Raw genomic sequence first — 15257 nt, forward strand, 5'->3', positions numbered from 1 at the left:
TCAGTTATGAGAGGGAGAGATGCACCTCACCAGGGAGGGCATTTCACAAACAGAGATCCATCTTTGAGAAGGCCCTGTCACGGGTCAACATGTGATACGATGCTGCCATGTTCTGAGTTTCCCTGCTCAACTTCCTTGGTGTGCAGTTTCAGCAACCAGGCATTCATCTTGCTTCACTTTACAGAAGAGAGGAGGTAACCTGGGACTCTGAAAACATCTAGCTTTGGCATCATTCAAGAGTAAACTGAATGCAGAGAGTAATTCCTTTGTATGTGAGGAAAGCACATTCAAGCCCTCTATTCCTTTCTACACTTCATATTTCACTTCAGGCTCTGCAAAGCTCAACCTTAAGCTCATACACAGTGAAATACACATCAGAGTAAAAGAACAGTGGTATTTTCTAAGGGCTTGGCCATGCTCTTTCAGTCCACTCACACAACTGAAAATGAGGTAGTTGTCAAAATTCACTTTATTTTAAATTGAAAAAATGTTCAGCTTACTTTCATCTATTTTGCCTACAATGTGTATCATTGAATAGACCAGCCCATGCATTTCTGAAGTTAACTTTTCTGAAAAAAATCCAACTACAAGAAATTATATTTTCCTGTGTTGTCTGGAATCCTGGTGCATGGCTTTTCAGTGTCTAGGTTAGGAGGCTTTTTTTGTCATTGCTTACATTGGCTCTGGCTCTTGGCATCTTATCCTGTGCTGTCTGCTTTCAATGTTCAAAGCAAAAGGGACACTTTAAAATGACAGGCAGAGCAGATAGGTATGTCTTGATTCAGTCTTATTGTGTTAATGCTTGGCTGGCAAATTCTGAGAGGCTTACTCAGCATTTCCTATGACTTTAAGCAGACAGACTTCCATTATCTGTCTGCCCTCCCACATATCTACTTACTTTCCTCCTTTATAAACCTTTTCTTCTTTTCTTCTTCTCTAAAAGCCTTCTTTTTGTAGATAAAAACTTAAATGTCTGGGATAGTAGATGGTAAAACCCCAGAAACTAGTTGGGTCTTGCACACATGGGGATTTTATACCCAGTGCAACTTAATGGTCTTCCTGCTAGTCTTCACTTTAATCTTGGAAACTCCTGTGGCTGATCTGCACATTATGTCTGTGATGCAGAGGTTCCCTAGAATGGCCTCCATATGGTGTTTTCTCTGCGCCAGCCCCATAATGTGTACCACTGTTCTCCATGTGATTCTGATGCGTTTCTTGGAGGGTTTTCTTGCAAGCCATGATTAGGAACATGAAGCGAGAGAAGACACCGTTTTAATCAGTCTTAACAGGGATAGACATAATGGCTGCATTAGGATGATCAAATGAGTGCCACAGAGAGGAACAAACCTTGAGCCCAGGTACAGACAACACACTAAGCTAGAGGTGTACGAACATGACTTGAATACATACCATATTTTTCCATGTATAACATGACCCCATGTATAAGACGACCCCTATTTTGGGGAGCCCTCAACAATTGTTGAGCTTCTTTTGTAAGTTCGCTGAGCTGTTGAGCAGCTTTTCGATGATCCCCCACTCTGGCTGACGGAACTAGTGCCGCAATACACCGCATACTGGCACTCACCAAATACTCTTCCTAAGCCGGGAAGAGCGGGTAAGCAGCTTCCTCTCTGTCAGAGGTTGTTGCGACTACTCCAGAGTAACGACTTTCCACATGCATAGCTGCCAAGTTCTCCCCTTTTTAAAGGGAAATTCCCTTATGCTGAATAGGCTTCCTCGCGAGAAAAGGGAAAACTTGGCAGCTATGCACATGCTTGTCTTTTAACAGTCTTTATTGGTGCACTCTATTTACAGTGTAACAAGGTGTTGGAAACATGTCTGCTTATTCAGATCCAGAATCCGGCACTGCCCCCCTTCGCGACTTCTCCCAACATAATAGCCTCAGGACAGTGAATCTCCTCCCCTTTCTCCTCCTCCGTAATTCCGGAACTGGGGGGAAAAGGTCTACGCTCCGTGCTTTCCCTTTCCCCCCTTTCCGCCTCTCTCTCTTCCCTCCTGTGGAGCCGGGGCTCTCCCATGCTGCCAGAGACCTGGAACTCTCCCTCCGCTTCCTGACTTGCCTCTTCAGAGCCCGCGCTTCCATCGCTGCTTGGGGAGGAGCTACTCCTGATGCAAGGGGGAGGTTCTCTATACTCTCTTCCCCTTACACTCTCCTACATTTCCCTGCAGCACCAGCCCTCGCTTACTTAGCATATTAACCCATGTAGCTGTCTGTGGACAAATGCCGGCTCCCTCAGAATAAAGTTGTCTTGTTTCCGTCACTCACTGTTTAGCACATGCTGTTGGTATTTTGCTCTTTATGTCCAAGTTGTATTAATAACTCTTGCCACCAAACCATAAATAAGCCCTTTTAAAAATTGCAGTGCTTTATTTCATTAAGTGCATATTTTATTTAGAAAATGACCTATCTCTTTGTGTTTCTGCTGAAACATAACTCTTAAGTGAATGTCCATGTGAAAAGAATAATAATAATAATAAATGATGAGTTCCAGTGGTTTTTCAGATTCATAGTAGAAAGCAGATTAGGGCTTCAATTCCAAACCCACTTACCTGGGAGTAAGTCCCATTGAATTCTACACACACATACCTCTATTCTCCATCCAGACATTATCACACTTTAAGGACAGATTATAACAGGGGGGAATTCCTGATATGAGAAGCAGGGCTAGTGAGAGTTGTGGCCTGGGGAGAGACTAGAAGGTTGCTTTTGGTCCCCAGTCTGGAGGTTCCCCACCCCTGGAATCAGTGGCATAGCATGGGGAGGGCACAAAATTTGCCCTGGGTGCAAAATTATGGGGGATGCAAAATTTCAACTGGTGCTGTCTCAATACAGCTGTGTGCTTCTGTCACTGGGCTCTGTTGCAAATGGCTTCTCCGTGTGAACCAGGAAGTGGCCTGTCCAGATGACGGAATGATTCTTCTTTTCTTAACTCTGAGGTTGCAATCTCCTGGGTGATGGGGATGCTGTTAGGCAGCTCAATGCAGATGTGTACTCTGTCCACTTCCCACCCCTCTGCGTCGCCCTGGGTGCCGGCAACCCATGCTACACCACTGCCTGGAATAAAAACTCCCATTTGTGGAACTGAGAACTTTTTGTATGCAACTTGCTGGTGTGGAGTAGGAGGTAAACTAGACTGGAGCCCTAGTGAAGGCAAAGGGTCAAAAACCCCTAACAGGACATTAGGGTCTGGACTGGCAATTTGAACATAGGGCATGGATACGGCGCTAACATGTCATCTAGTTTGGCCGTTACTGAGAAAACCATTAAAGAAAGTTAATAAAAGCTTGTTGGCCAATTCTTCTGAAACACCTCAAGCATCCTTAATTAATATTGTAAGCGACAGCGTCTTGTCTAAATCCAACCTTTGTTATTCACAGATATAAATGAATGTCAGTATAGCAGCCTCTGCACAAATGGCCAGTGTGAAAACTTGGAAGGCTCTTTCAGATGTCTTTGTAGCCAAGGTTATCAACTGTCCCCTGCTGGAGATCAGTGTGAAGGTAGGAATTTGATTAATACCTTTGTAATTTAAATATAACATGCCTAATGTTTGCCAAGAGAGGTGAAATAGTCTTATTCATCATGGGCATTCAAAGCACAGGAGTTGTATTCCTCACCCAGTGTGTTGGTGGAATCTTTTTCATACCACTTCAGAAAAGTAAACATAAAGGTAGGGCTAGAGTTACTTGAACACCTGTGCATTATCCTTCCTGGTGTTCTGAAATCTTGAGAGAAATGCATAAGATCAGATGCCATGAGAGAGTCTTTTCGTTTGCTGTTTTAAAAGCACAAGAGGCAAAAAGATTAACCCTTCCCTCTGTAAGTATTTGAAGGAGCCCTAAAGAGGGCTATAAAATATGAAAGGAGAGTGGAGAGTCTTCACAGGGCAGAGTGAAAACTGGTGAAATGTAACCACTTTGTGATGAGCATTGGCACAATCGGGGGGGGGGATGTTAACAAAGGAGACAGAACCATGGGCTGCTTTTGAAAATTAATCTCAAATGAGATGATGATGATCATGATCATGATGATGATTTTGTTATTTATACCCCAGCCATCTGGCTTGGTTGCACCAGCCACTCTGTGATATCAAATGCCCCAATTTTAGCCTGTTGTCTCATTTCGTACTCCTGACTTGTAGTAATTGAAAATTAGTTTTAAAGACACTGATATTACCCAATGAGAATCTAGCCCTTGGAAAATTTAGTTGTCAAGCAAAGGCTGCCTGAGACTAATTTGAAGTGGCACTCGAAATATAAGTTTCCAAATTCTTATCATGGACTGTGCTGGATGAATAGTTCACTATGAACTTACACCAGACTGTTCTGCTTGTTGATTCAGCAGCACCATCCTACAGCAGCATGTGCTTTTCTGGTTGTAAATTTGCAGTGCATTTTGCTGTTGAAATCCAGATGTTGGCATGGGCTGACTATCCTTAAATTGTGAGAATGGGAAAGAACATTGCAAGCTTTGAATGAAGAGCAACTGGATACCATTGGAGCCGGTTTGGATAAAAAACCCACAAAGCCTTTCTGCTTCATTGAAACTGCTAGCTCCATCAGACCATTTGTCCCACCAGGAACTTGGCATTGCTAAGAAATATGCAATTGAAACCAGAGAAGACAATTTACCCTGAAGAGCAGTAGTATTATAGAATTTGCTGATAATACACACTAAATGGTTCAGTCTTAATTTTGACCCAATAAGCTCGTTCTTCATGGATTCTGAAAATGCAAGAGCTTGAATGTATTTTAAACCATTCTTAAATAACTTTGCGGGGCAGAGTATGTATTTTCTGAAGTTAAACACACTTAAAATTTGCAGATGTAGATGAATGTGAGCAGCAGCAGCTTTGCACAAATGGTCAATGCAGAAACATCGCTGGATCATACAGATGCATTTGTGGCCAAGGCTACAAGCTGTCACCTACAAAAGACCATTGTGAAGGTAAGTTCCATTGTCTACAGGAGGAATTCAGTCAAAGGGTTTCTTTTTTCAATCAAGAGAAATCAGCAAGGGGCTATAAAAATTTTAATTATTCAGAGTAATATTAATTTGTAATATCTACTTCTGAGGCTTTTGAAGGCTGCCAAATTGCAGACAAATAGGTGTAGGTTTTTATATGCAAGGAATTTTAAATATGTCATATTTTGGCAGGATAGGATAAAACCTTTATTTATTTACTATATTTATATATTGCGTTTCCCCACCACAGTGGTCACAAAGCAGTTTCCAGATAACTAAAACAATGCCAGCACCATACCTTAGCCTCTGCCAGCAGTAGATATTTCAGTGACATATTATTCTGCTGTTGTTAGCATAATCTCTTCTGAAGTGGTTTAATTGCTGCTTGTATTTATTTCAGATATTGATGAATGCCAAGAAGACAGTGATGTTTGCCGTGGAGGGAACTGCATTAATACCAAAGGTTCTTATGAGTGCACTTGCCCAGATGGCTTCCAGCTGCTTCCCTCCAGGGGTTGTCAAGGTATTATATCATCATCATCATTATCATTATCATTATTACATTTATACAACACCTTTATCTTCCAAGGAGCTCAAGGTGTGGTGTGCAAGGGTATCCTTCTGCCCATTTCATCCTCACAACAACCCTGTGAGATAGGTTATGCTAAGAGATAGTGACTGGCCCAAGATGACCCAGTGTGATTCCTGGCTGAGTGGGGATTCGAACCCTGGCTTCCCAGGTCATAGTCCAGCACTGTAACCATTATACCACACAGCTTGGCTATAGGAATATTAGAAGGATAAGAAGTACACTGTTGTACCTTATCATATCTGCATTTGGGGAAAGCCCATAAAGCATGTGTTCTTACTTGCCAGCCACCTGATCTTTCTTTAAGTCAAGAGCTGAAAACCATAAAAATAGCATGGCCATAAAGTTCCTACAGTCTACTCTCCTACCTTGGCTACCAAGGTAGGCATATCGATTCTCATTAATGGTATGGGATGTAAGGTGGGCAGTAACGAGCTTTCTGTATTCAGGTGGGAGACTTTTATCCCCCATTCAGATAAATTTTCGCCTTTGGGGTACAGGCCAGCCTTTAATTCAGGTTAGAGTTCTCTTGTCCACTAGCACAACTTGCTTTTTTAGAGTTCCTTATAAATATATATGTAGCCTTCTAATAAAATGATGCTTTTTTGGTTGCTGTTTCTCTGCCCCCTGCAGATATCAATGAATGTGCAGCATCCAATCTCTGTTTACCTCATGGGCAATGCCTCAATACATTGGGCTCTTTCCAGTGCGTTTGTGAGCAGGGTTTTACTATTTCTAGAGATGGCCAAACATGTGAAGGTAAGATGGGCTAAATGAAAGAAAGAGGAATTTAAGTCTGATGCAGTAAGGGGTGATGATAATTAGGAACAAACATAGGGCATCTGTCCATCATGTACACTGACTGGCAGTGGCTCTCCAAGGTTTCAGATAGGTATCTTTCCTAGAGATGCTGGGATTTTAACTTGAGCTCTACCACTGAGCTATATAAGGTAAAGGTAAAGGGATCCCTGACCATTAGGTCCAGTCGTGACCGACTCTGGGGTTGCGGCGCTCATCTCGCGTTATTGGCCGAGGGAGCTGGCGTACAGCTTCCAGGACATGTGGCCAGCATGACAAAGCCGCTTCTGGCGAACCACAGCAGCACACGGAAACGCCGTTTACCTTCCCGCTGTAGGGGTACCTATTTATCTACTTGCACTTTGACGTGCTTTCGAACTGCTAGGTTGGCAGGAGCTGGGACTGAGCAATGGGAGCTCACCCCATCGCGGGGATTCGAACTGCCGACCTTCTGATAGGCAAGCCCTAGCCTCTGTGGTTTAACCCACAGCGCCACCCACTGAGCTATGGCCCTTCCTATTGACTGAATGTGGTTGACAACACTTAAAAGTATAATCAAATAAATAGTGCTTTTGCTCCCATTTTGATTAACTGCAGTTTATTATTACATCCAAACTCTAAACTGTGGTTAATCTTAACTATGGCTAGTGAAAGAAGGCTCATAAACTGTATGATCTGAAGTTGGATTGCTTCAGACAAACCATAGTGAAGATTAGCCACAATCTGCTAGGTTCAGACTAAACAAAAAAAGGAGTGGGGCGGTGTACATGAGCCCCAGACTCATTCCTGTCGCAATAAACCACAGTTTGTCATGGTGTCCAGACTAGAACTAAGACTCAGTAATATTGACTGTTTCATTCCGGGATTTGTCATGGGCTTTTAATATACAATTCAGACCTTTAAATTTCTGCTATTTTATCTGGTGACAATAGTTTGTTCCATGCTGGCTTTCCATGTGAGAAGTTGGGCAGCTTTTGGTATTGACTAAAGTAATGTTCCTACATTTTATGCATTTGTCCAGTGCCATATAATTCAGTACAAGTAAATCTGCATTATGCTTTTATGGGTTATGGCTTAAAAAAAAGAACTATCTGGAATGTAGCTGTGAGTGAGAGGACAGAAGGGGAGTAAAAAAAAATAGTTCATGATCTTTTTTGGCTTAAGCCCCACTTATATATGCAGGATATCTGACCATTCCTAAATGACCCACAATATTTTTTCTGTGTAAAATATTCTTGTTTGAGAATCAAGCAATAATAAGCAAAGTATCCAATGTGCATATAATCACAGTTATACATGTGTGACACAAAGGTAAAAAATGATTTAGCTTTAAATAATAAAACAGAAATTTTAGGATCTTTACACCTGCAATTCATTTTAAATACAAAAAGGTATATACACTTTGATTGATTGATTTTTTTAAAAAATGAGAGCTGGACTTAAGGAAAGTAACCCATCCCAGTTATCAAACCCAGAAATATTTTTCACTTTCTCCGCAAGGGTCCTTACAGAATTCCTTAATCTACAGTGTTGACAGAAGTGACTCTTTCAGAATCCCAGTCAGGACAATAATTTGGATTGATGAACATCTGCACAACGTAATTCTTTGAGTTTTCTCAGAAGGAGAAGAATGAGGTCATTCTAGTGCAATTCTGTCTTCCTTTCACTGTCCGTAGCCATGTCAGCACCACCTCCTTGTCAACAGTATTAAAGTTAGGGGATCTATGGGAAAGAATAAACAAAGACAGACTTGAAGAACAAGGCAAAAAGTATGGTTCCTATTCTAACAATAGAGGCATAGATTCATTATGACCTTTTAATTTCCTGTATTAGACAATGCATGGAAATTCCTGTACCTTCATCTAGAACATACGATAGTGTGAAGAAGGATTCATTTTTATGTGCATAAGTCTAATCTTGTCTGAAGCACTTCATAGAAGAATGTTACAATATTCTTTTTCAAACTTATGCATTGTTTAAATCTCATTGCTAAAATGGATCTTACGCAGAACAACTTAATATTTCATTTGCCCCCACATTCCATAGAAACTGAGGAACGTGTTATTTTGTTGTGAGTACATTTTTCTGTGGTGCTCTATGTTATTTTTGTTTCCTGTTTTTTGTTTCCCATGGATGTAAGAATACGTAATTGTGAACTGTATTTTTGCTCAGTAGCATTAGACAGACAATATAAATTATTAACTGAGGAACTTCTTGCTTTTCCAATAGTATTTGTCATGGCATCTTGACCTATTAAACAAATGTGGATAAAATATTGCAGCAAAAATACATGCTGACTTCCAAAGAAATGAGTGTGAGTGTGGAAATAAGTAACTGGCTCCCTGAATCATACGTTACTCAGCTATTCATCTCACTTTTTAAACTTTCAGTATGAAATATATTCTAAAGTATAATGGTGTTCATACACATAGAAATATATTCTAACAGTATAATGGTGTTCATACACATATCACCAGAGGATTTGGAACATGCTTTTTCAAGAGCTGTACCTCAGCACATACAGAAACCTTTTCAACCTTTTGCAAATAAGAGAATGCCAGTAATGGCCCTGTTATCATCTGATAAGATCTTGCAGATCCATCTGATTCCATGAGATGGTAAAAATCTGCATTGTAAGATGTTCCTCATTATATTTATTAATTAAATGTGATGGTCTTGTGTTGCTTAAGTACAACAGAGTCACAACTTATGTGGGGTTTATGTTCAGGGGATAGTGCATAAAGCCAAAATTGCATATAATCAAAACACATTGGGTGTAAAGGTGGGTGGAATTACCAAAGTTTTGTTTACCCCCGGACACCAGTCCCCTTTCCATCCCTTTTCATTTTTTATTTATTTTTGCCAAGCACATAAAGCTGATTTCACACAAGTGAAAAATGTGTGTAAGTTGTGGGTCTAACTATACCCACAATGGTGTAAATGTATGGCATGCTTTTGTCCATGTACATTATACTTTTGTTTTTGTGAAAACTGTTTATTTGCTTTTTATTAGCATCATGTAGTCAGTCTCTCTTAATCTCTGAACATGTAAGAAAAACAGCACCTAAATATTTTTCCCCAGCTATATGTCGTTCAGAATCTGTAATTAGTTCCACATGCCAGCGTGTGAAAGTTGGCCTTAGTCATTTTCCCACCTGATATTGATGTACTGCATTTTATTTTCAGATGTGGATGAATGCGCCAACAGCACTGTGTGTGGAACTCATGGGTTCTGCGACAATTCACCCGGGTCCTTCCGCTGCCTTTGTTATCAGGGTTATCAGTATCTACAGGATGGACAAGAGTGTGTGGGTGAGTTGTGAGATTTTCGTGAACAATGAGTTTTTAGGGGAAGCCTAGTGAATGCCCTATTATTTATATTACATGCCTACCCATTCAAATTGGAATAGGAAATGCTGCTAAATCTGAACTGTAACCAAAGGCAAGCCAATTATTTCTCCTTCTTAGAACCTTCTGTTTCTGAAAACATCAAGCTGTTCACAAATCTCAATGTAACATCTGTTTAGACTCTTAGTTAAATGACCAGAATTTTGCAAAGCCTACAGGAAATATAGACTGGCATGTGGTACAGCCACCTCCTTTAGCCAAAGTAGTTGAACAGATTTCAGTGTTCACTGTAGTCCCCACAAAATATATTTCTCATCATAAAAAAACCTTTGGTATTGTGATGAACTTGTCAGTGCTGGTTAATTTTGCTAATAAGTGATACATTTCCTAGTATGTTATTAAGTGGTGACTAGATTAATTTTATTTAAGTGTTTATATATCCCGGCCTGTCATAATGATAAGCCCTCTAAAAATGTTTGGATTTCACCTTCTTCCCTTTTTGCCAAAGGCCCTTGAAGGTGCTGAAAAAGTGTAAGTTGAATAGTTCAGTCTGGTGCGTGTCTGAATCTAAAACACAGTGTGCAACCCGTATTTCAAGAACATCCTGTTGTGCTTCTTGTCTTGATAGTTAACATCACTGCTTGTGGCAGAATTTGAAATGGCCCTCATTGTGTGCCCAACCCACTAGAAGCAATATTTTGCCTCCTGAATATGGTCCTAGTATATGATTTCCACAAAGAAACACACATAAAATATTCCATAGCTCATCTGTTCACAGGTTATCTCATAAACAGTGTCATGCATTGCAACTATATGAAAATCCAGATTGTGCTCTATTCTATCTTGAATATAGACCCTGTAGGAATAATGTTATATCATCCCATGGGCACAAACCTTTATTGCAGGAAATTAGATACATGTGGAGAAGCACATGCATAAATAGATACACACAGTTACCTAAGAATTTTCAGGTAAGCCAGCAGGAAATTTCTCAGGGTTTAAAAGAAAATCTGCTTCCTCGGTATAATCTTTAAGCCAAATATAGCTACAATATCCTACCCAGTTCATTATTAGATTTGTTTAGCACATGACCTTATTGAGCACAGAAGCATAAGGAACTGCAGGAAGGTCTGGAATAAGTGAGGGTGAAGTGAGAAATTCCAGACCATATGTGTGCGCCACACAAGCAACCATTCTTGTGTGATGCAGCAAGTTTATGATTTGATTTGCAAGAGTCACAAGAAAACAGGGGAAGATGATACGGTGGCCCAACAATGAAAGGGAAATCTGCAGCTTGGGCGGCAGAATACATTAGTGTAAAGCTTTTCTAGCAGAAAAGTATTGGAACAGAGATTCACCGTACGTCCTGCTGAAATGATCCCTTTCCAAGATAATGTTTCGGGTATTCTCATATAATTTTCTGACTGAACAGAGGTGCATTCCTGAAGCTCAACCTTTTAAGTCAATGGTAGGAATGTTAACCACACTTTGAAGTGAGTAATTCTAGCGAGCTGTACTCAGCGCTATATAATCTGTCACAGCTTTTCTTGATATCTCCTTTTATATTTCAGCATATTCTGTGTATATTTTTCACACAGTAAACAAGATAAAATTCAAAGATGAAGTAAAAAATAATATAATATGAGGAGGTAGTGGATTTGATGCAAGTTTACAAACTTTATCATAATTTCCATCTCTGCAGCAGTGGTTGCTGAACAAGTATTACTATTATTTAGTATTTTTTTCATATCTTTTAATGGGAGTCTCATTTTTTTTAAAAAAAACCCATCTTAGACCCAAAAGCCAGGGATGACAAAAATGTATTTGACTGGCACTGAATAGCTGAAAATGTCAGTGCCAGGCAAGCCTCCTTGAGGAAATCATTCCACAATCTGGGGGCCACCACTGTAAAGGCCCATTTTCTCATTGCCACTGTCAGCACCTCTCTTGGAGGGGACACACAAAGAAGGGCTTCAGATAACAATTGTAGAGTCTGGGTAAGTTCATATGGGTGGAAGCAGTCCTTGATATATTGAGTTCTTTAGTGGAATAAGATCTTTATAGGTCAAAACTAGCACTTTGAATTTGCCCTGGGAACCAGTTGCAACTCGTGCAGTTGGGCCAGAAGCAGTGTTATACACTCAGGGCTGGTTTCAACTAACTCAGTGTGCTAGTGGAAGCCAATACACAGACTCTCACTAGTGCAATGGGTTTTTCCCGTGACTCCCCCAAATCTGCTCTGAAGTGTTGTAAGAACCCCAACAACAGCACATGAGGGGAAATCGTCCTATCTGGCAAGCAGAAATACTTGTGACAGAATTATTGTATTAGCATTCCATTCTGTGTCTGCCTGGTCCCAGTCAGCGATCTGGCTGCTGAGTTCTGACTACCGTAGTTGCACTTTATGAACCACCTTCAAATGCAGCCACAAATATAATGCATTATAGTTATCTAACCTAGAGGTTACCAGAGCATAGACAACTTAAGCTACAATATTTCCAGCATGTGGTGAATGCTTCTATTGTTGCACATTACTCCTACAGCTGTCGGCCTTTATTTTTCTTATAGGCTCTTGCTATATACATAGCCATCTATTTCAGTCAAATATAGAGCCATCTTTTCGGATATCTTCATTCTTTTTCTCCTGCAATTTAGCAGTACGTAAAAAGGGATTAGCTGTTGGTTAATTTAAAACATTCAAAAAGTACAAAAAAATCCACTCTTGAAATGGAATGGTCTGCTTGGTTATGATGAGGAGCAAGCCTATGGGTGTTATATGAAGCAAGTCGCAAAGAGATTCAGAACGTGGCCTTCCTAACAAGAATTGCAATGGAGACATATTGATGTGAACGTAAAGCTTATGCTACACTGTAAACTTAAATTAGTTTAGTCATCACTGGTTATCTTAAGAAAATGTGGGATTCCCTGTAACTTCACTTCTCGTGGTGGGGGAACCACCAGAGGGCCCCAGAGCTGGACCTCAGTGTCCGGGCTGTAGGATGGGGGTGAAGACAGTGGCCTCCATAGCCCTTAATGTGTTGTTGTTTTTTTAATTTGTAAATAGCAGCTGCAGGGCAGTCCAATAAAGACTGAGAATGTAGTAGGGGGGAAGCACACTGGAGTCCTGATAAAAATTGCTGTCCCTGAATCCAAGCTGCTATTTGTATCAGGAGAGAAGCTGCTGTTTATTGCCATTTTTGTCAGGAATTTCTTCCTTCTCCCCAAAGTTTATAGTTGCAGTAAAATTAAAATTAAAAACCCTGTAGGCCAAACTACGTGCTTAATGTAATTTGTAGTTTTGTCTCCACCTGGTGCTAAATTCTGTGCCTTTGGAGGAAAGCCTTTTTTTTTTTGGTCCAGGCTATAATGTAAATTGTTCCCTCCCCCCAATGAATTGTGTTGATTTTAGTGTTTTTATTGCTCTAGTCTGTTAAACTTTTCCTGCTATATCATATCATATTATATATGGGAGTCTCTTGGCCAAACAGAAAGGTGGAATACAAATGTTTTAAATACATAAATAGTCTCAAGCACGCAAACAAGCACACAAACTACAGTACTAGAATAGCAGCACACTCACGCACACCCTTTTAATGAAAGATAATGTTTGAATCTATACTGGGCTTCTTTTTACAGATGTGAATGAATGTGAAATGCTGAGTGGAGTATGCGGGGAAGCCCTCTGTGAAAATGTGGAAGGCTCCTTCCTATGTCTGTGTTCGGATGAAAACCAGGAGTATGACCCAATGACCGGACAGTGTCGCTTCCGTTCCTCCCCAGGTAATATCCCATTGGCACTGAATTGGACCATATAAATGCACAGTCTGACAAACATGGGAAGGAGTTGAATCTGTAATTGGTGGGTGAAATCATCGTATGATTATGTCATGTTATCCAATGTGTGTGTTTAGGTTTTGGGTTTTTTAAATTTAAGTAAGTGGTTTAAATCCAAGACAGAGCTGAAGCTCATTGCAATCAATAGGCATGGCAAATTCTGTATTGGGTTTAGGTCAGTAATGTTAGAGCTTTGAATGACATTTGCTTGCTATTTTGACTGGAGTCCAGTTTAATAGGTTTATTGAATAATGGCCAACATTCACCTGGACTATTGCTATTTATCTTTATATTATTATTATTTTTTCTGTGTTATCCATCATTGAAGATGTAGCAGTTTGCAACATGTTTGAAACTAATAAACAAAATAAGTTTTTAAAATATATCTGGTATATACAGAGAATCCAAATGAAACCAAGTGATGTTCACCCAAACTCCAGATTAACATCAGACTCTGGAAATTCCTTGAATTAGGAAGATCTGAAGCTTCTTAAACTTGTTTAAGAGAATTTCTAAGGGAAAAGACTTTCATTACATTCGAGCAACTTCTAAGAGCAATCTTGCTGCACCCTGCAGCAAGGTTCACGTTAGCACACCCACCCAAATCAGAACATACCAGGGTTATTTTTATTTTATTTTTATAAATAATTTTTATTAATTTTTCATTTACACATTACAAAAACAAAACAAAACATCATACAGAAACACACACAACAATTAAACCAATTATTTTCATCATAACCTTTTCATCTCATCTCTTTTTTGCTCTCACGAGCTGAGACCTCCCTCCCTCCCTCCCTTCACACGGCTTTGTTGTTTTAATCCTATCTCGCAGCTCCTTTTACATCTTCTGTCTCAGTTCGTAGGATTTATTTTAGTCCTGCAAGTGTCTTTATACTTGTACAGTTTTTCTTCATATAATCAATGAATTTACTCCACTCTCTCTGGAACTTTGTCTCTCCCTGATTCCAGATCGCACAGGTCAACTTTGCCAGTTCAGCATAGTCCATCATTTTTGTCTGCCACTCCTCAATAGTTGGAACCTCTTGTGTTTTCCATTTTTGGGATAATAATGTTCTCGCTGCGGTTGTGGCATACATAAAGAATCTCTGGTCCCCCTTAGCAATCTCATCTCCCATTAGTCCCAACAAAAATGCCTCGGTTTTTTTGGTGAAAGTATATTTAAACATTTTTTTCAACTCATTATATAAATTTTCCCAAAATCTTTTCACTATCTCACATGACCACCACATATGATAAAATTGCCCATCTTTCTCTTTACATTTCCAGCATACTCTACTGCTTGTCCTGTACATCTTGGATAATTTTACTGGTGTTAAATACCATCTATCATACCAGGGTTATTTTTAACTAAAACATTGACAACAACACAAAAGTATACAAATGGACCTGATTTCTAGGTGAAACAAACGTCAGATACAGTACAAATATACAAATTCTATGTAATTTCTACAATTTAATCAGTTGCATCCCTAACTCTCTGTGAGATGGAGGAATCATTGAATGGTGTAATTTCCTCCTGCAATCTGAAGTTGTACAATCTTGTACAACTAGGTAGACTAGGTGGCGCTGTAGGGACTAGGGGCGCTGTGGGTTAAACCACAGAGCCTAGGGCTTGCTGATCAGAAGGTCAGCGGTTTGAATCCCCACAAGGGGGTGAGGTCCTGTTGCTCAGTCCCT

At 40.0% G+C, this 15257-nt stretch overlaps 1 protein-coding gene across 7 annotated transcripts in view; it reads left to right on the forward strand.

Annotated features, from left to right (window-relative positions):
- The window catches only part of LTBP1 (latent transforming growth factor beta binding protein 1), a 200426-nt gene that overhangs the window by 142897 nt on the left and 42272 nt on the right, over positions 1 to 15257 (forward strand). For all 7 annotated transcript variants that reach the window (XM_035108252.3, XM_035108243.3, XM_035108244.3 and 4 more), the window contains 6 exons: positions 3400 to 3522; positions 4847 to 4969; positions 5388 to 5510; positions 6210 to 6335; positions 9561 to 9686; positions 13359 to 13502. In XM_035108252.3, coding sequence (XP_034964143.2) covers positions 3400 to 3522; positions 4847 to 4969; positions 5388 to 5510; positions 6210 to 6335; positions 9561 to 9686; positions 13359 to 13502 — 765 coding nt within the window. The remainder of the gene's footprint in view (positions 1 to 3399; positions 3523 to 4846; positions 4970 to 5387; positions 5511 to 6209; positions 6336 to 9560; positions 9687 to 13358; positions 13503 to 15257) is intronic.

Source organism: Zootoca vivipara, chromosome 3, assembly GCF_965207765.1.
Source record: "Zootoca vivipara chromosome 3, rZooViv2.hap1.1, whole genome shotgun sequence".
Classification (NCBI taxonomy): Eukaryota; Metazoa; Chordata; class Lepidosauria; order Squamata; family Lacertidae; genus Zootoca; species Zootoca vivipara.